Below are 26,970 nucleotides of genomic sequence, written 5' to 3'. Positions count from 1 at the left end.
CCTTTCCACATGCGTAATATCAGAGGGAAGGGGTTTCAAATGAGTCAGTCACCAGAGTCATACGTCCGTCACCATTCACACATTTAGCTTGAAAAGTCTATACTAGCGCATGGCCGACTGGTCATGCGTGCTTTTTATAGCCGTGCGGGACCTTCCAGATCTCCGAGATGGACCAATGAGATCTGGAGCAGGACCTGGGCACGACTCCTGATCTCCAATGGGAGATCGTCTCGTGAGCATGCCCAGTAGGAGCACAGAGGAACTTAGTCTCTGGAGCGATCTGCTGCAAAGTAATCTTCTCTGCAGTAGATAGACAGCAGGAGACCGCAGAATGTGAGGCTCTGGATTTCTGCAGAGCAGACGCAGAAACCTGACGCCTAACACCTAGCTACAATCATGTCCTTGCCGTGCCGTGGTTTGGGCAGCAGTAATCAAGTGACGGGTTACCTTTAATGGAAGTAAAAAGACACTTCTAGGCCCTGGTTTTTATGGGCCAAGTCTGTTCATGGAAGCCCTTTCCCAGCTTGCTTACCTTGGTCGAACCTCCATATTTATTTCAATAGATACAGTAAAAAAAAATTTTGGAGCCATGTGTCAGGAGGGTTTCCCAAAATAGGCATACAGTGCATAAACTTCCACTAAAATATTGCAAAATTCACACTAGGCTTTTTTAGACTTTAAAGAGGAGCTGTCAGCAGGTCCAAAGTGTCCAGTTTTTGCTCTTATTTTATTCCCACTGCTCCCCTGAGTATTACTTTTTTTTGTAATCCGATATATGGTGCCATGGGCCAATTTATTTAGTGTTAATTTTAATAGTCTTTGTCAAGGGGGCGGTGCTCAGACGATTCTCTCTTGGTTGTGTAGTTAGGCTGCCCCGCAAAATAACTTGTGTGAGCAACACCCCATTGATCATACTATTGGAAGCTGAATCTACCGATTTCGATGAGTTCGGCTGACGGTCTAATTGTATGGAGGCGACAACCGACTGATCTGATAGTCGGGAGAGAGACATTAATCACTCATATTCAATTTTGGGCTGTCAATCACATTGTTCTACCGGAGATAATTTGCTGGACGATGTGTCTTTCTCCTAGAGAACACAAGAGTGCTCGGCCGAGTGAACGCTCCGGTGATTGGGAGAGGCGGCTGAAATGGCTGTTGGCCAATCGGCCAAAGTATCGTTCAGCCGTTAGCCATCTAATGTGTATGGGCATCTTCCAGTTCACGCAAGATGCTGTTTGGTCCTTCTGATCACATGGAGCAGAAGAAGCCCCAAATGACTCTGATACCCAATTTATACCAAATAATATGTAGTTAAGAATCAGACACTTTCTGAAGAAATAAAACATTTATTTACATGGGTCAGATGAAGAAGATGACATTTACATGGTGGTACTATGAAGATCGCTAAAGGGGTTGTCCAGGCAGGATATTTTTTACTTACCCTGCCTCTAGGAAAAGTTTTATTTTGCCTGGACAAGCCCTTTAATCCTTCTCTTGGAATCACACATGCAGGTTTTTATGCAGTTCTTTGTCCCAAACACAGGGGTGGCTACAGGAAGAGTATAATTTTATACTTTTTTGTTATTTTTGGATCAACTCTTAACTTTGGCTCAAACAACTGGCACAAAAACTTCATAAGGAATTCCAGGGAAAGGGGAGTTAAAGTTGCGGCTTTACCTAAAATTCCAAAAGGATACAAGTAATGTGATATTTAAAAAATATTGTTTCCTGTATTTTTGGCAATCCAATAATTTAACAAAATAAAAACATTTCCTTTTAATAAGCTGCCTGGTAGTGCACTACCTGTTGTGTGTGGACAGATGGAGCTGATTTTCTTTAGGGAAAGGAGCCTTATCAATTCTCTAAAAAATCAAGATTTCTCTGAAGCTCCTCGAGGGCAGGACCAGCAGCCACAAGAAAACAGCCAATCACCTTTGAGATGTCCAACTTAGGGTTAGGGTTAACCCTAACCCCCAGGGTGCATTTGAAAGATTCACTTACAGCTTCATACTAAATCAGTATTATCCACATCATTAAACTGTACATCCAGAAAAAGTGCTTGTTCACTCCGACCTGAGAGTTCATAGCTGCGACTTGATCAACATTTGCAATATTATATTCTGTACATGTGCCGTCTCATCACATAAAAAAAAAAGTAATATACAAATTTGATGTAAACATATAGGCCTCATTTATGAAAACTAGTGCAGGCAAAGAGTGGATGGGTGGCTCATAGTAATCTTATTTGCAAATTGCCTAAGGCTCATTTTAATCTTATCACAATTTTTATAATTGCTGATCAAATCAATGCTTTTCATAATGGACGATTAGATCATTCACGACATTACAGAAATGGCTGATAAAGTTTGACTACTTGCTATGACTCACACTTTCCATTTTCTGACTACACTATTTTTTTTTTTTTTTTAAATGAAGCCCTTTATAAATACGGTGTCAAAAAACATGGATGAAAAATAAAGCCGTAAAGCCCTGTTCACATTTTGCTGTACAGCAATGGGCTTGGTAAAAAAAAACAAAAACATATGGATAAAAATGGCAAGAATTTGATATCTTAAGCAAAATGTGTGTGAACAGGATTTAAGAAAAGTAACTACAGTAAAAAAAAAAATCAATAAAGGTAAACTTACTGGCGTGTCTTTAAAAAAATGGCTAAGTAGGAAGAACAAATAAGTTAAAGGGTTATTCTCCAAAAGAAAGAAGATTCACACAAAAAAATCCCCAACCAAAAAAACATTATCTTCTTCCACTGGTCTTTGCTTTACTTGCCCTACAGCGATGACTTGCTGTACATGCACTCAACCACTGCAGACAATCACTGGCTATGCACGTGACCACTGCAGCCAATCACTGGCTTTAGTAGTCCTATGACGCCCAGTCTGTTGACCACTGACGCCAGTGACTGGATGCAGCGATCACGTATATTGCGCATCATCGAAGTGTCGATGGTGGATTGAACAGGTGAGGGGTTTTTATTTTTTTTAGAGTTTTGGTTATTTTTTTTAATCAAACTGTAATTTGTTTTACTTCATGGAAATAAAACGTTATGAATTCTACGATCGACAGCCTTAAAGGCAAAGTGCATTTTGCCACCATTCAAGGATGAAGCAACTTTTAGCCTTGATTGAAAAATTCAAGTATTTTGTGCAGACCTAAGTTTCATCTTAAGTAAATCACAAAAATAATGCACAGACCAGTGTCAGCAGACAGTACATTTCTGAGAATTTAAGTAGGGTAGGGTCCCTCCTGCGAAGCTTTAATTAAAATGCCATAAGTCACCGATAGCGGATGTACAATGCATTGCCGCCGACACGTTTCGGACACATCACCTTTTGTGTTCTGAAACGCGTCACTATACACCGACTATGAATTTCCTGCGGATTACTAACTAAAGCCTTGAAGTTTTATTCCTTCCCGATGATAGAACCTATCCGCTTCCATAGTTACAGACTACAAATGTACCCTCTGTAGTCTGATCCTGCTGTCACGTGTTATTTTCTGCCGATTACCCCTTTATTACTAATTACTTAGAAAATGGGGACCGGCATGAGGCGGCAGCATTTCTGAATCAAGGCCATTTAGAAAAGTTGCTTCGTTATTTCTTTTCGAGGATGCGATTCTTTCAAGCCTTTAAAGTCTATTCAAAAGTTGAGCCTTGCATTTTCTTTGTGCAGCTTCTCTCCCATCTCCTTTGTTATTAGATTGCCCCACAAGCTGAAAAATACACAAGAATGTTAAATCAACATTGTGCTTATTGTTAATTATGAAAGAATCAATGAAAGCAATAATGGCCGCTGGATGAAGACATTACTGCTAACCCTTGCCTCACCGCACCTAGAACATAAGCGGATGATACCAAAGAAAAAGACATAATGGACTTGAACAATATGGACTCGGCTTCCTCCCTAATCCTCACCTCATGTGGCCAGATTCTTCTAAAGCCTTATAATCAGGAGGTGGCATTTTTAAAATAAATTCTGAGTATTCACAAGTCCCTGATCCCAACCAGTCTATTACATCACGAATCATGCATAGACTTCAATGAGTTTGATCACCGGATTGGACCAAACTTGGACATGTCTCAGTTTTCTTTTTAGAATAAGTAACTTGGGCACATCTTTTATCTGTGAAATACACAGGTAGAACAAGTACATGAAACACCTCTCTCATCAAGGCTCTTCTCCCACGATTGCTCAGTTTGGTTGGATGGCCAAGTCTAGGAAGACTTCTGGAGGTCCCAAACTTCTTCCATGTAAGGATTATGGAGGCCACTGTGCTCTTAGGAACCTTGAGTACTGCAGAAATTCTTTTGTAACCTTGGCCAGATCTGTGCCTTGCCACAATTCTGTCTCTGAGCGCCTTGGCCAGTTCCTTTGACCTCATGATTCTCATTTGGTCTGATATGCACTGTGAGGTCTTATATAGACAGGTGTGCCTTTACAAATCAAGTCCTATCAGTTCAATTAAACACAGCTGGACTCCAATGAAGGAGTAGAACCATCTCAAGGAGGATCACAAGGAAATGGACAGCATGTGACTTAAATATGAGTGGCTGAATACTTATGACCATGTGATTTTTCAATTTTGCTTTTTTAATAAATTTGCAAAAATTTCTACATTTCTGTGTATTTTTTCAAGATGGGGTGCAGAGTGTACATTAATGAGAAAAATGAAAATTAAAAAATGAAACACAGAGTGAAACAATTCAAAGTGTCTGAATACTTTCCGTACCCACTGTATCTTCACTCGATTTCCATGTTGAGACCTATATGTTACCTTCACTGCTATTCCATTATAATCAGCATTTCTTACTTGCCTTATCACTTTTATCCAAAGACAGACACTTAATGCTTGAGCCATTGCTTCTGCACCTTTCATTTGTATCTTGTTTTTCTCAAGACTGCAAGGAAAGGATAATTTGGATATATCAGATCTATTTCATCCAAATGCTACGGTTTTGGGGAAAATAATAACTCCCACAATGTCTCTCATTGGATTAAGTTGGGATTTTTACTTATCTCCTTTTCTCTTAATAGTAATAACATTTATATCCAAAGATTTAAGAAAATCAAATGAATCCAATATTTTAACTTTCCACTTACTCCAGCTTCTTTAGTCTTCGCATCTGTTTTAATGAATAGGACAGAGAACACGATCCATCGTCTCCGATTGTGTTCCAAGATAATCTACAATAATATATTCATTTATTAATTAATTAGAATCAACGTACATGAACAACCTAGGTCTACACATAGTGTTCCTGCTCCACATGGGCAAAAGTACTGTGACATCTACAAGAGCTTAAAGGACATCCTATTCTCAATCTAGAGTTGGGTCCCTAGTTGAAGGTACAACAGCTCCCAATCTTCTGGGAAGACTTTCTACTAGAATTTGGAGGAATTTTCACGTCTTCATCAATTTGTGAGGTCAGACACTGATACTGGGAGAGGCTGGGCTCACAATCTCTGTTTTAGTTTATCCCAAAGGTGTTAGATGGGGTTGAGTTCCGGGCTTTGTGCCGCCCTTCATGATCTTCCAAACCAAACTCCCCAAATTCCTTATGGGCCTTGTGCACTGGGCACGGACATAGGAAACAGAAAAGGGTCTTCCCACAAAGTTGGTAGTGACAACTGTTCTAAATGTCTTGTGTGATGAAGAATTAAGATTTCTCTTCACTGGAATTAAGGGACAGAGGCCGACCACTGAAAAAAATAACCAATTGGCACAAAGCAGTCAAGCAGGACACGTTCTCCTGGCATTTGTTAAACCCAGACTTATCCAGCAGATGCAGACAGAGAAGAGCGATCCGTTGTGGTACTATAGTGTCAATGATTTTTACCATCAGACTATAAAAATAAAACTAAGATGTGTTTTTAGAAACATTTGGATATGAACTATAATCACCAATATTTCAGCACTCATAGAAGTTGTCTCCCGATTTCCTAATTCATGGGTGAAAAACATTCATAGATAAATAGTGTTCCACTTCCAAACACATTTGTTAAAATAAAGATACAGTAATCAACCCCTTAAAGGGAAATTCTCAGCGGATTCATGCTACCTAAACTATGGGAAACATGGATCAAAGCCTTGTTGCACGATTACAGCCAAGTATGTCTTACGCCCAAACATTCTGGTGTTTCACATAAAACATATTTTAAAGATCCGCCCTGGGTCCACAGGCAGAGATGAGACTAGTCCGGCACTGCTACTGGCCAGCTTTTCCCCCAGGAATCCTCAAATGACTGACAGGTCTTTCACATGGGTGTGAGACCTGTCAATCAACTTGAATGATGCAGTTAGAAGTTGGCCAGGGCAGCACCGGACTATTCTCATCTCGGATCTTTAAACTTTGATCTCGAGCCATTGCGGCTTGATGAATAAACCTAGATAGGTCCACCAGGGTCTTCACCGCCGTTATCTTGATAGTATCAAGCCATCGGGTTTCTGGTCTTCCTCTTCACCTTGTTCCTTCTATTCTTGCGACCATCATGTCCTTGTGATAGTTCTCTTCTTATGACGTGTAGGCAAGTCGTAGTTTGGAGATCCTTGCTTCCAGTGACATGTCTAGCTTGATTTGTTCCATAATTGGTTTCTTTGCCATCCATGGCATTATTAAGTCATCATTAATAGATTTAGTGGTGTCCTGACACCCAGTACCTCAAACTGTACATTGTGCAGGGGCTTTATCGGTTAGTGGAGATCAGCTCCTATTCACTTCAATAGGAGCTGAGTTATGGAACATTCAGAACTGAAAACAGTTTGGAAATTGGTTCCGATATTGAGAACCACTTCACAGGGTAGGTCTTTCACTCAGGAAGTCTGGACAGCCCTTTTAACTCCTATATAATAGTATCCCAAGGTATTATTTAGATCTCCACACATATTGCATCCTTACGTGATCTCTTCCAAATTCTGACAGCATCCAAGCGCTTCTGCCAGGGATTTGCAAACACTGTCAGATATTCCACAACAGTTCAGGCTGTGAAAATACAGAAGAAGAGGTTAAAGTCGATTTGGCCACACATAGAAACTAGGCATAGTTTACTTGTTGGACGGCGGGACAGTAATGTATGGCAATCTTTATATGATTTTCATCAGGGGTGTAATGTTTTATTTCTATGGGATCCATTGAAGCAACTCTGTGACGCGCTATAAAGAGATTTCGAGAATGGAGAAAGCAACTACAGTTACTTAAGCAAGAGAGTACTTACTCAAGCCTCCTTAGCAGTCGAAAATGTGGCAGTCGTTCTGCAAGTTTCATCAAGAACGGCTCCGAGAATGCGTTTTCTGCCAAACTGTGCGAAACGTTAATAATATTAATAATAAAATGTTTAAATACAAAAGAAACACAATAAGAGAAATTGAATAACATTTGTGCAATTCCATCTCGGATTTTCCAAAGACCACTTTTGGTTTTTTTTTTTGGACTGTCCCTAACCTAATTTATGTGAATGATACAATTCAGATGAATGTTTTTTACAGGATCCATGTAAAAAAAACTGGGCAGGTCCGATATGCAGACTATATTCATTTATAACAAGAAAATGGAGCCCATGTGACATCCATTTTTCATTTGCCCGTTGCAAAAATTACAATAAAACCATCATTGGGAAAGTTTTTATTTTTTCTATTTTTTTTTTGTCAAAAATGGACACACGGAGCCCATGTGAATGATTAGCTTAGGGCTTGATTCGTTATTGCATTTGGGCTCCTTTTTTGGAGTTTTTCAAAGATTCAGAATCAGGCAAAAGTATTCATAGTGTGGTTCATTCTTTACGCGTTTCGAGCTATTCCACCTTCTTCAGGAGCTTTATCTGTTGTCCTCCTGAAGAAGTTGAAAAACGTCGAAACGCGGTCGAGAATAAACCACACTACCAATAATTTGGCCTGATTCCACTATCTCCAAACTACCTGCAGACAAAGATAACGAACATTTTTTTCAGATTGCACCAAATTCGTAAACCCCAGGCAATAAAGAATTGGACCTCTACTGCTATCATCTCCATAACACAGGACCTCGCGTGATAAAAGGCGGATACATCTTTCTAATATCTTTTGGTGTTCGCAGCCTTTTCTCTTGATCGGATTGCTAAATTATGTATTAGAAAATCCAGAACAAAAAGCATTTCTTGCGTTTACCTGATGTCTTCCATTTGTTGACATGAGCCCAAAGCTTCCATAAGTGCACTCTCAGATTTCACCCCCAAACCGCATGAGCGCAGACTGTGTAATCACATATAATGGTGGAAATTAGATGTCATCATATTAGATGATCATAGAAAAACATTTCTGTACAAAGAAACACATTTCTGCAAAACAGACCTCCGGGACCCGGCATCTCCAATTGTTAAGCAAACATGTTTTGTGCACCATACTATACACCGTGTGCCAACATCATGTACCCACAGAAGCGCCATAAGCGTACTACATACACATTTTAATTTATCCATTACATTACCATTTTACACCCACACATCCTCTAAGCACAAACACTCCATTCATAAACTGGTATTGGTACATAGTACACGAGATCCAAGTAACCCTTCCTTCTCCTTCTGCCATTGCAGTGCATGCGGATACTTGTAGTTCTAAAGCTATTGCTGTAATAAAGGCAACCTCAGCCTCTTGTGCACCATGCATACTCCCTACTAAATGCTCAATAAAATGTCTCCATCTTCTCCATTCTGCCAGTCCGTGGAAATCAGACTGCACTCAGATGTCATCCGAGTGCAGTCTGATGTTTTTCATCCGAATATCGGATGCAAATCTTTCATGCTGTGATTTTTTTCTCTGTCCGAAAAAAAAAAATTAAACATGTGCACGGCCCCATGGATTAACAAGGGTCAGAGTGCGATTCGACATTTTGTCGGAACGCAAAATATGGCCATGTGCATGAGCCCTTACACTGTCCAATCAGCCCTGCCAGTATCAGCTCTGATCTCAATGAGAAAAAAATGCGGAAGCATCCGAAATAATTTGCACCAGACATTACCTATTCATAAAGGTCAATGATCTCATCTGCATAAAGGGGTTGTCCATCTCCGGAGACAATTTTTTTATCTTAAATTTATGTATTTTTGGATAAAAATCGTATTTTCAATAAGGATCTATTAAAAATTTAGCATAGTGCAGTTTTTTAAAAAGCATCGCAAGTAAAAAAAAAAAAAAAATGCAAGAAATAAAAGCACCGTGTGAATGAGATTTTAGAAATATTCATTTTGGATTTTTTACTTATGAAAAAACATGTGTAGAAAATTGAAGAAAAACTGCTACATGTGAACAAGCCCCAAGGTGCCAGATAAATGACCTTGTACATATATAATGCGCTACGTATACATGTATATATGTTACATATAAACATATGTCATGAATATACATCCTGGGCAGGGTCGGACTGGCCCATCGGTGAGCCGGAGGATTCTCTGGTGGGCCCTGGCACTAACATCTGCTGAAATACAGGGTCGGCAGCAGCCTAGGGCCCCCAGCCAATGGCATGTCGCTAATAGTGGCACACCACACAGCTGCGATTCCTGGTTATAATATAGATGCTCACTTGATATACAGTATATATATATATAAAATGCATATATAAAATCCTGGTACTGCCAGTTTTCCACCATTTTTAAGCTCGGTTTGCATCATTTTTATTTTTACAGGATTTTTGGCGCATTCAACTTTGATGTGGTCATAAATCAGCTGGGAGGAGCTCAGAAAAAGACAGATAAGGGTTGCAAACTCTCCTGTCAGACGATCAGAATGAGCTCACTGACAGATTCCCAGTTAACTCATTCTGCAGCGAGCAGAACAGTGCAACACGGAGGCTATAGAAGGCAAACGGGGCAACATTATTAATGAAACCTTGTTGAAAATACGATTTTTATCCAAATATACATGCAGTTAAGACAAAAAAAATCCCCTGAGGTGACAGACATTTATGAATAGTTTGTGTCTAGTACATGGTGCCCTTTAGTACTGCGGGTCAACAGTGCCTCCAGAAGTCTATGGAGGCTCAGTACAGTTGTCCATTGTTCATTATATCATTATTATGTCATGGCACCTACAAGAATATTTAGCAAAAGTGTCTAAAAGAAAATGTCTTTGTTGCTCATAGCAACCAATCACGGCGCAGCTTTCATTTTCCCAGGCCTGTTTAAGAAATGAAAGCTGAGCTCTGATTGGTTGCTATGGGCAGTCTCTCTTAGACACGTGATACATGAGGCCTATAGTGCGCGTATATGCCTGTATGCAGTAGAGCTGAGTTTGTCATCAGGTTGCAGCTTTGGCAATCTGTATTCATTATTTTATCAAAGAAGAATGTATCTCTGTTATATAAGTAGCATCAATATGGCGTCCGCTCCCCCCCGATGTTGCACAGCCTCACTCTCCGCGAGAGATGTAAGCCACAATGACAGACGCCTGGTGTAGGGTGCAGCCTGCGCTTGGCAATAACATAGGTCAGCACACAGGATATTAGCTCTGGCATGCACAGCTAACAAAATAAAATGTTCTTTTCACTCGCTGCGAAAAAAGGAAGTTGCTATGGCAACCTGTCAGTGCCAGTCTGTGTATGCGCCTCACCGGTGACGTCATCCGATGCCCCAGGACTACGAGCCCGAGAAACAAACAGCAGCCGACACGGGCGAGTGGTGAGGAAGTGTGTGGGTTACATATTCAGTGGCAGCTAGCGCCCCCTATTGTGCTCCAGGGGTCACTGATTGTAGTCCACATCTTCACCTACATCACATGTAAATTGTATTTTATGTAGAACCGGTCACGGACTGCACCTCTCTGTAGCATCCTTACATCTTACTGACATGCTAAGCAGTAGACCGATCTCTGAGAAAAAACACAGCTCCTGTAGGTATATGGTCCATGGTCCGGACCCTGCTCCCTTCACCCCGCTCCGCTAAACCTTCTTGTGCTCTATGTCAGGCTTTGCAAGTAGCCAGGCGTGCTCCCATGCGATTATCTACCCAGGTCTATATAAGGCCCACCAAGACATACACCTGTGTCTCGGTATTAAGACACTTAGTTTGAATGTGCACTATGACCTGCGCATTACCTGTCTGCAGTCTCCAGGACCTCTGCTACCTGTCTGTGGTGTTCAGGACCTGCACAGTACCTGTCTGCGGTCTCCAGGACCTCTGCTACCTGTCTGTGGTCTCCACGACCTGCGCATTACCTGTCTGCGGTCTCCAGGACCTCTGCTACCTGCATGCAGCTTCCCATACATTTGCTATCTGCACTTGGTCTCCAGGACCTCTGCTACCTGCATGCAGCTTCCCATACATTTGCTATTTTCACGTGATCTCCAGGACCTCTACCACTTGCCTGCAATTTCCAGTAACTCTGCTACCTGTCTGTGGTCTCCAGGACTTTTGTTAGCTGTCATCATTCTTCAGGACCTCTGCTACCTGCATGCAGCTTCCCATACATTTGCTACCTGCACGTGGTCTCCAGGACCTCTACAACTTGCCTGCAATTTCCAGTAACTCTGCTACCTGTCTGCGGTCTCCAGGACTTCTGTTAGCTGTCATCGTTCTTCAGGACCTCTGCTACCTGCATGCGGTTTCTCATACTTTTGCTACCTGTACGTGGTCTCCAGGACCTCTACCACTTGCCTGCAGATTCCAGGAACTCTGCTAAATGTCCACAATTTCTAGTACCTTTGCTGCATGTCTGCGGTCTCCAAGACCTCTACCACATGCCTGCGGTCTCCAGGACCTCTGCTACCTGTCTGTGATCTTCAGGACCTCTGCTCCCTTTCTGCGGTCTCCAAGACCTCTACCACTTGCCTGCTGTCTCCAGGACCTCTGCTACCTTTCTGTGATCTCCAGGACCTCTGCTACCTGTCTGCGGTCTCCAGGACCTCTGCTACCTCCATGCGGTATCCCATACTTTTGCTACCTGTATGCGATTTTCTCTACCTTTGCTACCTGCTTTATCACTTTTTAACCTTGAAATGACAAAGTTCCTTTTCTAGTATTCCAGTAAACATGCCAAATTTTGACAGGTCGATTCCTTTTTTTATATAGATATATAAAAAGGAATCGGCCTTGTGGATATTTTGCAGACAAATTATCATGTGCAGGTGTGATAAGCGGCAAATGAACACATTACTTTTCACTTTTCGATCGCTGCACATGTTTACTGCAGGCATTGATTGTGAACGATCATTACTACCTTAATTCGTTATAGTTTTTGCACGTATATTGTTATGTACGTTTAGTTGATTCTTATATAATGTAAATCCAGTTTTCACATTTACATCGATGTGGAATTAAGGGCACTATAAATGAAATTATAATAATATAATTTTACTTACTGAAGAACCTTTAATTGCTGCAAATGGGACAGAGAAGCGAATAAATGGCATGCAGCCCTGTTTTCAAATTTATTTCCGGATAAACTGAAAAACAATACATAGTACAGAAATTTACATGTAATACAGAAATAAGACAGTGTGTGTATATGTACAGTTGTGTGAAAAAGTGTTCGCCCCCTTCCTGATTTTTTTATTCTTTTGCATGTTTGTCACACTTAAATGTTTCAGATCACCAAACAAATGTAAATATTACACAAAGATAACACAAGTAATCACAAAATGCAGTTTTTAAATAAAAGTCTTTATTAATATGGAAAAAAAGAAATCCAAACCTACAGGACCCTGTGTGAAAAACTGATTGCCCCTAAACCTAATAGCTGGTTGGGCCACCTTTAGCAGCAACAATTACAATCAAGCGTTTGCGATAACCGGCAATGAGTCTTTTACATCGCTCTGGAGGAATTTTGGCTACTCCTCTTTGCAGAATTGTTGTAATTCAGCCACACTGGAGAGTTTCCGAGCATGATCCAACTTTTTAATGTCATGCCACAGCATCTCAATTGGATTAAGGTTAGAATTTCGACTAGGCCACTCCAAAGTCTTAATTTTGTTTTTCTTAAGCCATTCAGAGGTGGACTTGCTGGTGTGTTTAGGATTGTTGTCCTGCTGCATAACCCAAGAGCTCTTCAGCCTGAGGTCAAAAACAGATGGCCAGACATTTTCCTTCAGGATTTTTTGGTAGACAGCAGAATTCATGGTTCCATTTACCACAGCAATTCTTCCAGGTTCTGAAGTAACAAAACAGCCCCAGACCACCACACTACCACCACCAGAGTATACTGTTGAAATGCTGTCTTACTTCTACGCCAGATGTAATGGGACCTTCCAAAAAGTGGAACTTTTGTCTTGTAAGTCCACAGAGTGTTCTCCCAAAAGTCTTGGGGATGTTTTCCGGCAAAACTGAGGAGAGCTTTTATGTTCTTATTGCTCAGTAGTGGTTTTTGTTTTGCCATGCAGGCTATTTTTGTCCAGTCTCTTATGGTGCAGTCATGAACAATAACCTTAACTGAGGCAAGTGAGGCCAGCAGTTCTTTGGATGTTGTTGACGGGTCTTTTGTGACCTCTTGGATGAGTCATCGCTGCGCTCTTGTGGCAATTTTGGTTGACTGGCCACTCTTGGGGAGGTTTACCACTATTTCATGTTTTTGCCATTTGTGGATAATGGCTCTCACTGTGGTTCACAGGAGTTCCAAAGCTTGAGAAATGGCTTTATAACCTTTTCCAGACTGATAGATCTCAATTACTTTGTTTCTCATTTGCACCAGAATTTCTTTGGATCGCAGCATGATGTCTAGCTTTTGAAGCTCTTTTGGTCTACTTCAGTTTGTCAGGCAGGTACTATTTAAGTGATTTCTTGATTGAAAATAGGTTTGGCAGAAATTACTGTGGCTAGGGAAATTGAGCTCAGCTTCCCAATGATGTATTAAATCAGATAATTTATGTTTTAAGGAGGGAAGGGGCAATCACTTTTTCACACAGAGCCCTGTAGGTTTGATTTGGATTTCTTTTTCTCTTAGGCTGAGTGCAGACGGAGTTTTTAGCCCTGCGGATTTTTCTGTGCAGAATGGAAGAAATCCGGAGGTTAAATGACCTGCATTTTTCCTGCTGATTTCTTCCATTTTTCCTGCGGTTTCCTTGCGGTTTTTGTGTGGTTTTCCACTGTGGATTCCCCCCTGCGGATTTGGAGACAGGGGAGGTGGAAAACCGCACAAAACAAGTGACATGCTGCGTATTTTGTACCGCAGGAAAACCGCACGGAAAAATCCGCAGCGTCTGCACAGCGTTTTTTTTTTCATTGATTTTAAGGCTACTGTACATCACAATGCGGATATGCAGCGTTTCTGCGCGGAAAAATCCGCTGCGGATCTGCTGGACATCTGCATCGTGTGCACACAGCCTTAATAATAAAGATCTTCATTTAAAAACTGCATTTTGTGATCACTTGTGTTATCTTGTTATCTTTGTCTAATACTTATATATATTTGCTTGGTGATCTGAAACATTTAATTGTGACAAACATGCAAAAGAATAGAGAATCAGGAAGGGGCAAGACACTTTTTTCACACAACTACACTCACTGGCCACTTTATTAGGTACACCATGCTAGTAAGGGGTTGGACCCCCTTTTGCCTTCAGAACTGCCTCAATTCTTCGTGGCAGAGATTCAACAAGGTGCTGGAAGCATTCCTCAGAGATTTTGGACCATATTGACATGATGGCATCACACAGTTGGCGCAGATTTGTCGGCTGCACATCCCTGATGCGAATCTCCCGTTCCACCACATCCCAAAGATGCTCTATTGGATTGAGATCTGGTGACTGAGGAGGCCATTTGAGTACAGTAAACTCATTGTCATGTTCAAGAAACCAATCTGAGATGATTCGAGCTTTATGACATGGCGCATTATCCTGCTGAAAGTAGCCATCAGATGTTGGGTACATTGTGGTCATAAAGGGATGGACATGGTCAGCAACAATACTCAGGTAGGCTGTGGCGTTGCAACGATGCTCAATTGGTACCAAGGGGCCCAAAGAGTGCCCAGAAAAAATTCCCCACACCATGACACCACCACCACCAGCCTGAACCGTTGATACAAGGCAGGATGGATCCATGCTTTCATGTTGTTTACGCCAAATTCTGACCCTACCATCCGAATGTCGCAGCAGAAATCGAGACTCATCAGACCAGGCAACGTTTTTCCAATCTTCTACTGTCCAATTTCGATGAGCTTGTGCAAATTGTAGCCTCAGTTTCCTGTTCTTAGCTGAGAGGAGTGGTACCCAGTGTGGTCTTCTGCTGCTGTAGCCCATCTGCCTCAAAGTCCGACGCACTGTGCGTTCAGAGATGCTCTTCTGCCTACCTTGGTTGTAACGGGTGGCAATTTGAGTCACTGTTGCCTTTCTATCAGCTCGAACCAGTCTGCCCATTCTCCTCTGACCTCTGGCATCAACATGGCATTTCCGGCCACAGAACTGCCGCTCACTGGATTTTTTTTCTTTTTCGGACCATTCTCTGTAAACCCTAGAGATGGTTGTGCGTGAAAATCCCAGTAGATCAGCAGTTTCTGAAATTCTCAGACCAGCCCTTCTGGCACCAACAATCATGCCACGTTCAAAGGCACTCAAATCACCTTTCTTCCCCATACGGATGCTCGGTTTGAACTGCAGGCGATTGTCTTGACCATGTCTACATGCCTAAATGCACTGAGTTGCCGCCATGTGATTGGCTGATTAGAAATTAAGTCTTAACACACAGTTGGACAGGTGTACCTAATAAAGTGGCCAGTGAGTGTATATATATATATATATATATATATATATATATATATATACGCAAATTATTTCCGGAAAAACTCAATGAAAACCAATACATAGTACATCAATTTATAGGTAATACAAATATAAAACAGTGTGTGTATATATATATATATATATATATATATATATATATATGTATGTATGTATATATATATATATATATATATATATATATATATATATATATGTATGTATGTATGTATATATATATATATTGTGGTGTAATGACCACTGTGTCCACGAGGGGGCGCTGTGTGGATGTCCCAAGAGTGTGAGTGGTTGAAGAGCCATTATGTATCTCAAGGTGGGTGACCTTGAGATAGAGACATATGTATGTTTATGAATGCTATTGTAAAGTATATATGTCTGTGTGAAGGACCTGTGGTGAGGTCATAGTCATGTGACCCGGTGGGCGTGGCTATGGACCATATAATGTGGCCAGGTTAGGTCACATGGAGTGAATGCTGGGACCTGATTGGTCCAGTTTTTGGAAGGTCCCGTGAGGAGAAGGATCTCCTCACTAACAGCAGCCTGTGGAGCGGCTGTGTGTGTAATGGCGGCCAGTATCTGAGAGTCCCTGAGGAGTGAGTGGACTTCTGCGGCCTGGAGAAACAGCCATATGGGAACCCTGACGTGGGTGAGATAACCCTGGGGCTAAATAGCCTGTATAATGGACGCTCTCCTGTAATGCTGTGTATATTGCTGCTGGAGGTTTATGAAGGATGAATAAACCTCATAGACTATGATTTGTTGGAAAATCCTGTGCCGGATGTGTTTTTCGATCGCTGCAAGCGAGAACCCCTTACTTACATGACAGCGCTACCTCACAATATATACACACACACTGCTCAAAAAAATAAAGGGAACACTTAAACAACAGAATATAACTCCAAGTAAATCAAACTTCTGTGAAATCAAACTGTCCACTTAGTAAGCAACACTGACTGACAATCAATTTCACCTGCTGTTGTGCAAATGGAATGGACAACAGATGGAAATTATTGGCAATTATCAAGACACCCAATAAAGAAGTGGTTCTGCAGGTGGGGACCACAGACCACATCTCAGTACCAATGCTTTCTGGCTGATGTTTTGATCACTTTTGAATGTTGGTTGTGCTTTCACACTCGTGGTAGCATGAGATGGACTCTACAACCCACACAAGTGGCTCAGGTAGTGCAGCTCATCCAGGATGGCACATCAATGCGAGCTGTGGCAAGATGGTTTGCTGTGTCTGTCAGTGTAGTGTCCAGAGACGACAGGAGACAGGCCAGTACACCAGGAGACGTGGAGGGGGCCGTAGGAGGGCAACAACCCAGCAGCTTTTTGGGATATTACTAGCACTTGTTTTGCCATCCAGCTTGTCCTATTGCAAGAGGATTGTGAACACCACAGCAGGGTTTTTTTATACTTTCCTTCATTAAACAAGAATGATCAAGGTGATCACCTAATCAGAAGCACATTAAATAGAATGAGGTGTACTCTGGTTGGAGTTCAACTGACACTGGAATGGAATGGATGTCAGACATGGAGAAAAGCTGATTTTTATAAAACTGTGCAGTGGTCTCTTAGTTTTTGACAGAGCTGTATATGTACACACACACGCGCGCTCCTCAACATTGACACTGCAACATTAAGAAGGAAAGGTGGGAATTATGGAAACCATAAGATGGTTAAACATATTAGTGATGTGAAAATGGAAATACAATTTTCAAACCCTCTCAATTTTTTTCAGTATTGAAAGTATTTAATTCTCTGTTCTCTCCAAAAAATCCCAATATGCTTCAGTACAGCATCACACAGACATTGAGATCATCCTTTCCTCTATATTCTCTAAAACAAACTAATAGCTTATATATTTACAGTTAGTGAGGCTAAACTGCCATCTTAACCATTATAACTGTGTGACAAGTGCCGTGTAATCATCATCAGTAACTATGATAGGAGCTTATATTCCTCCTGTGATAAAATATCAGAGTTACTATTTACAGTTCAATTTATCATGCTTCTGGAACGTCGAGTGACTGAGATGGGGTCCCCTTGAAGAGAAAATAAAGACAAGACACTCTCACAGTGTCACCGTGTGATCACCGAATTGAGAAGGGTAACATTAATTTTCAGATTGAAAAGAGCAACTATATAAAGTAATACTAGCTGAATTATACAGGTATAGGGGCTAATGACAGAATGAATTAAAAAGACTTTGGACCTCATTGTATAACTGTGGCTGTAATCTTAAAATCAGTTTGGATTTCTATCACAGGACACCTTAGTGGTACCCCTGAGCTAGATCCTACGGGTAAAGTATGTACAGCTCCTGCGAAGAGCATCTCCTGCTCTATAGGACAAGTACAAACAGAGAGCACAGAATGACAATTGTGCAGAAATATCCTGCAGTAAAACATATAACAGTAGTCAGCAAGTGCTGATGAAAAGATGATAACAAATACAGGGTATTTAGTCGATACGTGTTTTTTTTTTGCAAAAAAATGTATACCAAGCTGCTTCACCACGTCAAGGTAACCCTATTGACTTTTATTTGTTATATGATAACAAATACAGGGTATTTAGTCGATACTTTTTTTGCAAAAAAGGTATACCAAGCTGCTTCAATAGGGTTACCTTGACGCGGTGAAGCAGCTTGGTATACATTTTTTTGCAAAAAAAAGTATCGACTAAATACCCTGTATTTGTTATCATCTTTTCATCAGCACTTGCTGACTACTGTTATATGTTTTACAGCAGGATATTTCTGCACAATTGTCATTCTGTGCTCTCTGTTTGTGTTTGAGTCAGTGGGTGGTTTGAACAGTGTCTTACCGACTTGTTCATATGTGTGCATGTCACATGTGTTTTTTAATCTATAGGACAAGTAGCCTGACCATTTACTGATTTACTACATTGTCGGTCTCTCATGTGAGTATGTGCCATGTGACATCAGATAGATAAAAGTTGATTGTCTCATGTCCGAAAGCTGAAATCTTTGACAATCAGTTGGCCACCATTAGATCCTTATTTGAAAAAGTCAAAATATTCGCAATAGGACACAGTTCAATACAAATCTGCGGTGACTCACTCGATCTCTTCTATAAGTGGGCGCTGTCTTAGCTCTTCTGCAAACTTTAATTCTCCCATTGAGCTGATGTTACATTGTGAGAGTCTGGAAGATATAACGACTTTCTGTTTATGACAAACCACATTTCCCAACATTATCAGAAACGCATTTACAGAGCACGGTCTATAACACTCTATCATTTACATAATAATAGGGTGTAGTCTGAAAGAAAAAAAAATGTATACAGTATTTGCATAAACCTGGGGATATTAAGTTTTTGGGCTCAATCATATATTTATATAACAGCGAAGCCAAGATAATCCCTTAGCACTTTTAACATTTTCATGAGCCATTTTTATTTTTTTGTACTTTCGTCTTTTCCTCCTTTATTTTATTTTGCCATAAAAGTAGCAATATAAGGTGAAGGTGTGAAACCGCAGCGGAATCCACACAAAGAATTGGCATGCTGCGGATTGTAACCCGCAGCAAATCCACAGCATGTGCACAGCGTTTTTGGTTTTACCATTGCAAAGAATGGTATTGTACAACGCAGCAGAAACTGCCGCGGACCCGCAGAGCCAGAAACGCTGCGGATCCGCAGCAGAATCTGCAACGTGTGCACATAGCCTTAGAGGCGCTATATAAATGAGTAAAATAAATAAATAGAAATAAAATAATAAAAATATATTCACGTGGCATTTTTACGCTGCATTTTGTTTTTTTCTACTGCAAAAACGCTGCGTTTTACGATACCAGTAAAAGGACTGAGATTTCAAAACTCTCATGTACACACTCTTGGTTTTTTTTTTTTTTCCTTTTCCTTGATTTTTTTTTTTTTTAAACTGCTGAGAGATTTTTTGAGATCCGCAGCATGTCAATTTTTCCAGTTTCTAATGAATGGGAAAAAAAACAAAACATGAAAACATGGGATGAAACTGAATGGGAGGAGACACAGATTAGATATTAGAAAAAACTTTTTGACAGAGTGATCAATGAGTGGAACAGGCTGCCACGAGAAGTGGTGAGTTCTCCTTCAATGGAAGTCTTCAAACAGAGGCTGGACAGACATCTGTCTGGGATGATTTAGCGAATCCTGCTTTGAGCAGGGGGTTGGATCAGATGGCCCAGGAGGTCCCTTCCAACTCTACCATTCTATGATTCTATGAAAACCATATTTTGAGTAGCGCTTTTCCTGTCGACACTATGGACTTCCTGAGAAAAAAAAACACCACCAAAATGCCATATGTGAAGATACCCTAAGGGTATGTGCACATGTTGTCATTTTCGTGAGTTTTTGGAACTGGGCTATGTGCACACAATGTCTTTATTCCGATGGTGACGCTGCAAGAGTTTTCTTCTCAAAGCCGCGTTCTCTTTTGCAGTGGCGTCTTTTGCCTGTATCTTCAATGACAATGCTTTGTATTATGTCCGTCTTTTGCAGCCCTAAGGCTAGTATCACACTAGCGTTTATTCCACGCAGCGCACGGCGCTGCTAAGCCCCGCCCCCTGCCGGCTCCCTGCCCGCCCCATCCGGTCATCGCCGCCTACTATCGCACATGGACGCGCAGATCGTGCGCTGGCCGTGCGCTAGTAGGATTTTGGCGTGCGCTGCGCACTTTTGAAGGTGCGCCGAGCGCGCCGAAATGCAACATGCTGCGTTTGGCGCACCTTCAAAAATGCGCAGCGCACGCCAAAATCCTACTAGCACACGGCTAGCGCACGATCTGCACACCCTATGCTAAAGATAGGGTGCGCAGATCGCAAGCGTCCATGTGTGATAGTAGGCGGCGATGACCGGATGGGCGGGCAGGGAGCCGGCAGGGGGCGGGGCTTAGTGGCGCCGTGCGCTGCGTGGAATAAACGCTAGTGTGAAACTAGCCTTACTCAGCACCTTTTCAGATGGATTCCGAGCAGAATCCGCTTGAGTAAGACATAGTGGGTACGTAGCCACTAAATTGAAAATTTTGAGAATTTCCACTCAGTTTCTGCTCCAAAAACTCCTAAAAACAATACCTTCCGTGAGAACATATCATTATCCGAACACAAAAGCATCACGTAGACCTGGCCTTTACTACATTGATGCCAAAGGAAAAAAATAAGTGCACCTTAGGAGTCATGGTGAGCTACGAGCTGACCCTCACTAATGAGTTATAATGGGATGGCATAGTATTTGAAAACTAGCAGTTGTGAGGCAGTGACCGGTGTCATATGTGAGGGTCGCTATGTGTCCCCCAGGATGTGCTCAGAAGAGTATTAGATCTGCTGGAGTGCCTTGTGGTCACAGCAGGACGCCTGTGAGTCACAAGGCAGAATAAAAGTGAGTGTGAACTTGGTCAAGTTATTTGACCAAGGAATTGTTCAGTAAAACCCGGTATGGGCTTTTATGTTTTAAACGGATTGCAGGAAGGTAGTGGGGCCGGTCCATTTCCTCCAGCCCAGGTCTTATAAGTGGCCCATAGTCACAGAGTCTAGAGGAAAGGAAAAAAACCCTGCAAGAGGGTTTTGGGTGTATCAGTTTAGGTCATGCAAGCAGATAGAGCAGTCGGTCTGCAGAGCACTCCCTGTGTGAGGTTACAGACCAGCAGAGCCAAATAGTCTTGCATTCCCTGCGTACACGGAGGTGCGGTCCCTCACGGCAACCTGTCCCGGACTGTCTTTGATTTCCCGGCTGCGATCCGAGGATACAGCGTGCGGTGCACTGCGTGAGTTTTTTTCTTTGGACATTATGTGGCGCCCCTGAGGGTTCAGTTGCCACAGAGGTACTGCACCTCCTCCTGAGGTGTGATACCCCACCATCCAGGTAAGTTGGAGGCTCCTGACCACGCTCCAACACCTGCATCCCACACAATAGAGTAGTTCAGCAATGCCACATTGCGGCTCCCTGCTTGGAGTGTAGCAGAGCACCTTTGGTGGCTCCCTGCTTGGAACACGAAACGTGCTGGGAGGCGGGTGGAGTTAGAATACATAAAAGAGTGGGAAGGTTTAGGATTTGAGGTCAGTCAGTCAGTTGAGTGGCGAGAGTGGAGGAGTAAAGATCCCTGAGAGAGGGATGGAGGAAGGAGGTGCTGCAGCAGATCTCAGTGACCTGGGTCTGCTGGCACGGGAAAGGAAAGAAGGAGAAAGACATTGAACAGAAACCTGATCTTCCATGGGAAGGAAAGACTAGTACGGAACGTAGGAGTAAAAGGGAACAGAGGACGTGGGTTAGAAGAGAACCCGGCCTAGAAGTTCTAAGTGCAAGGCCTGGGCCCGGTCCCTGAGGTTGTATGGACACTAATGGTTCTGCAGCAGACACTGGTGGAGTAGTGGGCTGTAAATGCACTATTCACATCTAAGACTTGCGGGGGCACAACAGCAACTTGGATAGTGAGCCCGGACTTAGGAGTAAGGAGTCCCCGAAGCAGGGTACAGCTGTCTGCCGTACAAGGAAGGTTCATGAGAACAGCTTTCAGGAGGAACTCCAGTGTAACTCAGTACTAGGAGTACTTCACACCAAAGGCGCTATAGAGGAGACGTTCAGAAAGGCACATGTTGGCGGAGTGTTGGAAGGGAGCATTCCATCTGACCTGGAGGTTGACTGAGTCCCTGACCCGGAGGACACAGTACGGAGGCAGGCACCTGTGTGTACTACAGACTGTGAGTAAAGCTTTGGAACTATAGGCCCTGGTGTCCTCCATTTATTCTTGCGCCAACACATTATGGTTTTGAACTTGCTTGGGTCACTGCCTCATTCCTGCACAACGTGGACACCGCTGCATCACACAGTATTATATAAAAAGGGCTATAAATGGACTGGAACTTACTTTATCTTCTTCCAGCTGTTTAAAATTGGCAATAAGATTGCAAGTTTTTCCATACTAAGATCACCAATGCTATTGCAGCTCAAACTGGAAAATAAAAAGACTGTCTTAGTGTTTTCTGTAAGAAGCTGATAAAACGCATTAATACCTAAGAAGTCAAAAGTAACTTTGCAAATTGTCTGGATTAAAGGGGTTGACTGGGATAGGATAAGTCATCAATGTCTGACTGGTGGGGGTGCGACACCCAGGACCCCCAACCATTAGCTGTTCTATCTTTCCCACTAGTGGTGGCCAGACTTACTCTATACTCTCTATGGTAGAACATTGGGTGATATTTTCGGCCAAGTGGAAAATGCCTTTGTAGGTAATTTTGTTTTTGGCAAGCCTAAAGAAAGAAAAGATAGAATATATGAGTTCTGGTTAAATGTAATCATAAAACTTGCTTATATGTTATAAATATAGATTTGGACATAAGTCAATGAAAGTAGGACAAAGCACACTGTGAAATCACCCCAAACTGAAAATTTGGCAAAATAATACAGGACAGGTGTATTGACCATTCCTGTATCACAAAGGGCTTAATGGAACATTGCAGAACATACTTGGGGACAGAAAAAGAGGTCGGGTGGGGCTAAAAGGGATCAAGGAGTCAGAAAATGACCTATAGTTTAAAGCAGGTATTTTTTTCTAAAAAATTTGGCAATGTTATTTTAATATCATGCTCTGAAACAAAATAAAGAATTAATAATCAAGCAATTTTCACACTGTCCGTCTGGGCTATTTTAGACTAATATTTCCTGTTTTTCTGGAAGTGTTTTCAGCAGGCTCCTTATCAGCAGAGGCTTCCAATCACAGGTAACACCTCCATACTCAGTTGATAACAGGATCCACCAATCACAATAATCAATGCCACAGCTGATCAGCTCCTCCTCCCTTCACAATCACTTTTGCACACGCTCATTAGATGCTTCAGTACAAAATGACAAGGTCCGAGTCTGATCATTGCTGCTAATGTACATGTGTTGTTTCATGAAACAAGAGGAAGTTAGTCTAAAAAAAAAGCCCCAGTGCAAGATTTATACATTTTAACTTTGACAAAGATTGTGATATTACTAGAAAAATATTTTTTTTACAAGAAAATCCATTTACCATAAAAACCTTATTTAAACAGGTTCATTAGGTCAATTTTTGATGACACATTCCCTTTAAGGGGTCTGATCGAGTTACTGTTCATCGGCAGCAACTCTTTTAAATTACGTAAATAAGATATATTGCAACATTTCACACCTCCCTGGACCTTACTGTTACAGACTGCATACCTCACATGACCGCTGCAGCCAATCACTGTTGTCAGCAATATACAGCACTAGACGCTAGGGCCAGTGATTGGCTGGCGTGATCATGTGAGATATACGGTCAGTGACGGACTTTGGTTTTCAACAATTCTTCCTCTGCTGGACCCAAAATATATAATTACCGCTAGGTGTGTGATCTGCTTTGTGTGTCTCAAATATGCATCGATTGAAAAAAAATACTCTACTGCAAGTATCACCAAAGTCAATTATTTTAGTTTTTGTAACTCTTCTTTTTAATTATTTCACGCAATACAAAGTGTTTAATCTACTGTTAAACTTCTTCCTTTTAAAGATGTCACTTAAAGGGGTTGTCAAATGAAAACAAGTTATTACCTATCCTCGGGGATAGGTGATAATTTGCTGATCTGTGGCTATCCCACCGTTAGGATCCGCCTCTGGGAAATTATTTCTTCATTCTCTATGGGACTGCCTGAAAAAGCCAAGCGAAACGCTCGGCAGACCGATAGGGAATGAATGGAGAGCAGAACGGACTTGGGAAGTGGTGCCCTATTCTTACTGGGATAAAAGTTCCCCTTTCTGCCGATCGGTGAAGGTCAAAGCGGTCTGACCCCCACCAATCAATAAGTTATCACCTAACTCATGGATGTTTTCACCAGACAACTCCTTTAAGTATTAGTATACTCTAATAACAGGAATAACAATCTCTCATACTTACATTAGTTTCCTTATTGATAGCATCTGTGGCAGTGCTCGACACAGAACTAGAAGGGAGTCGTCATCCAGCGACATATCCTGCAGACTGGTAAAGCAGAAGACATTGTCCTAATCTTAGGTATGTCACGTTGGCCATACACCTTAAATCAATGTTGGCCGAATAGTCATGGCTTACTATATCTTCTGTAAGAACAAAAGTATTGGGCATGTTGAAATCCAACATGCTCGATCCTTCCTTACCCTGACATCCCCATACACATATAATCCTGTAGTCACATAATCAGCCATTTGATAATTTTACTATAAAAATGTACAGGGGAAGAAAGGATTGGACATGTTGACATAGAACATGCCTGATCCTTATTTCCCCATTAAGTTCCCCATAATACCTATGACATTTATCCAATGTGTTTTCTTACTTTATCTCCTGAAGATCAGGACACTTGGATAACTCTGTGATAAACTGTCTTCCTTCTTCTGAAGTCGTTGAGAAGCCACAACCACATACACTAAAAAAAAAAAAAGCAAAGATTTGCTATTTTGTGCTGATTTCTTTTAATGCAGATTGAACAAATTTCATATTTTATATCCATAGTATATGATGAACCACATGGTCTTCCCCAAGTTAGGCGCGGTAATGTCATAGGCCTACCTAAAAAGATATATTTTTTGGACACACTCAGAACTGTGTATACTGGGAATTAACTCAATTACCTGGGGTAGCGCATCCCAGAGAAGCGGTGCAGCATGAGAAAAGTCTTGGACACAGGAAGGGGAGGTTCAGACTATGGAAGATGCTAGTTTCAGATCATTAGGAGATCTCAGCTCATGAGTAAGGTGGTAGACAAGATGAGAGAGGAGACTTAGGGAGCTGCAGAACTGTGGGTAATGGTTATATGTTATAATCTGTAGCAGCTACGCAACCAGTGCATTGGGTAGGGGCATCGGTGTAGCAGCTGGACTTAAATATGAACCTTACTGCTACATTCATGATCGATTGGAGAGGGGACAGTTTATTGAGAAGATGATTGAAGCTCAATTTTTATGAGTTTTGCAGAAGATACACTACAGTCCATGGAGTGTGTGGAACAGTGATGAAAGTAGGCACCAGATTCAGAGGATAAATATAGGAAGGAACAACTAGGAAAATTTAATTCAATGAGGTAATGTGATCGACCTACCTAAAAATATATATATTTTTAAATGTGAGGTAGCGCTGTCATCTAGTAGGGGATTCTCGCTTGCAGCCACAAAAATCACATCCGGCACAGGATTTTCATCAAATCAAAACAGTCCATGCGATTTATTCACGCCTCATAAACCACAGCAGCAACAGAAAGTTCACTTAACAGCATTACCAGCATAGCGTCCATTACAGAGTTTCCAGCATACACAGGCTCTTCAGACTTCCTAATTATCTCACCCACGTCAGGGTTCTCTCATGCTGTTCCTCCATGCTGCATGCATCCATTCCCTCCAGGGACTAACAGGCACGCGTCGCCATTACTCACAGCCACTTCACATGTGCTGTCAGGCAGGAAGCTCCATCTCAGCTGGACCTTCCATACTGGACCAACCAGGTCCCAGCATTCACCACATGTGACCTACTCTGGCCACATTATATGGTCTATAGCTACGCCCACCGGGTCACGTGACTATGACCTCATCACAGGTCCTTCACACACTCACATAGCCTTTTAATACAGGTGTTTTCAGACACACCCCTGGGTGGGTTTGTAGGTAACCGGCCCGCCCAACTCCCGAGTTACCTGGAGACTTCTCCCTTATACCTTGAAACAACAGCTCAGCAATATCCTTGCTGATCAATACGCATAACTAAGTCTCCATCTCAAAGCCACCCACTTTGAGATACATAACCATCCTTCAGGATTCTGCCACTCATCCTTTCTCTATCCTTTGTGGACACCCACACAGCGCCCCCTAGTAGACACAGTGGTTACTACACCACATAGGACACACTTAAAATTGTGTATACAGGGAATTAACTTGATTGCCTGGGGTAGTAAATTCCAGAGAAGTGGTGCAGCATGAGAAAAGTTTTGAAGACTTGAGGGGGATGTTCAGATTATAGCAGATGTTAGTTTCAGATCATTACCAGATCTGAGCAAATGAGTAATGTGGTAGTTGAGATGAGGGAGGAGATGTAGGGAGCTGCAGCAATGTGGGTGAGTACTATGTACATGTTGTATTGTGTGGCAGATGAGTAACCAGTGCAACTATTGCCACAGGGTGGGGGAATCAGTGTAGCAGCTGGAGAGAAATATGGCCATGGCTGCTCAATTCAGGTTAGATTGGAGAGGGGAGAGTTTATTGAGAGGATGATTGAAGCTCAATTTT

The 26,970-nt window shown here is 41.9% G+C and overlaps 1 protein-coding gene and 1 long non-coding RNA gene across 2 annotated transcripts in view; one reads left to right on the top strand and one right to left on the bottom strand.

Moving 5' to 3' along the window:
- Positions 1-1,329: 1,329 nt before the first annotated feature.
- Positions 1,330-26,970, bottom strand: part of NLRC5 (NLR family CARD domain containing 5) — a 109,478-nt gene continuing 83,837 nt past the window's right edge. Inside the window, exons 35-46 of the mRNA XM_073582465.1 lie at positions 25,032-25,121; positions 24,614-24,697; positions 22,884-22,967; positions 22,586-22,669; positions 18,804-18,887; positions 12,350-12,433; positions 8,164-8,247; positions 7,236-7,319; positions 6,920-7,003; positions 5,124-5,207; positions 4,838-4,921; positions 1,330-3,735 (exon numbers count right to left, since the gene is read on the bottom strand). Of these exons, the coding sequence (XP_073438566.1) occupies positions 3,663-3,735; positions 4,838-4,921; positions 5,124-5,207; positions 6,920-7,003; positions 7,236-7,319; positions 8,164-8,247; positions 12,350-12,433; positions 18,804-18,887; positions 22,586-22,669; positions 22,884-22,967; positions 24,614-24,697; positions 25,032-25,121 (1,003 nt within the window). The 3' untranslated portion in view covers positions 1,330-3,662. The remainder of the gene's footprint in view (positions 3,736-4,837; positions 4,922-5,123; positions 5,208-6,919; positions 7,004-7,235; positions 7,320-8,163; positions 8,248-12,349; positions 12,434-18,803; positions 18,888-22,585; positions 22,670-22,883; positions 22,968-24,613; positions 24,698-25,031; positions 25,122-26,970) is intronic.
- Positions 10,631-26,970, top strand: part of LOC141096077 (uncharacterized) — a 138,495-nt gene continuing 122,155 nt past the window's right edge. Inside the window, exons 1-2 of the long non-coding RNA XR_012233567.1 lie at positions 10,631-11,911; positions 24,634-24,730. This is a non-coding gene — a long non-coding RNA (uncharacterized lncRNA). The remainder of the gene's footprint in view (positions 11,912-24,633; positions 24,731-26,970) is intronic.

This window comes from Dendrobates tinctorius, unplaced genomic scaffold (genome assembly GCF_039654945.1).
Source record: "Dendrobates tinctorius isolate UK_male_01 unplaced genomic scaffold, ASM3965494v1 ptg000009l, whole genome shotgun sequence".
NCBI classification, from domain to species: domain Eukaryota; kingdom Metazoa; phylum Chordata; class Amphibia; order Anura; family Dendrobatidae; genus Dendrobates; species Dendrobates tinctorius.
The sequence above is the reverse complement of the archived record's forward strand: the minus strand, read 5'-3'. Positions and strand labels throughout refer to the sequence as shown.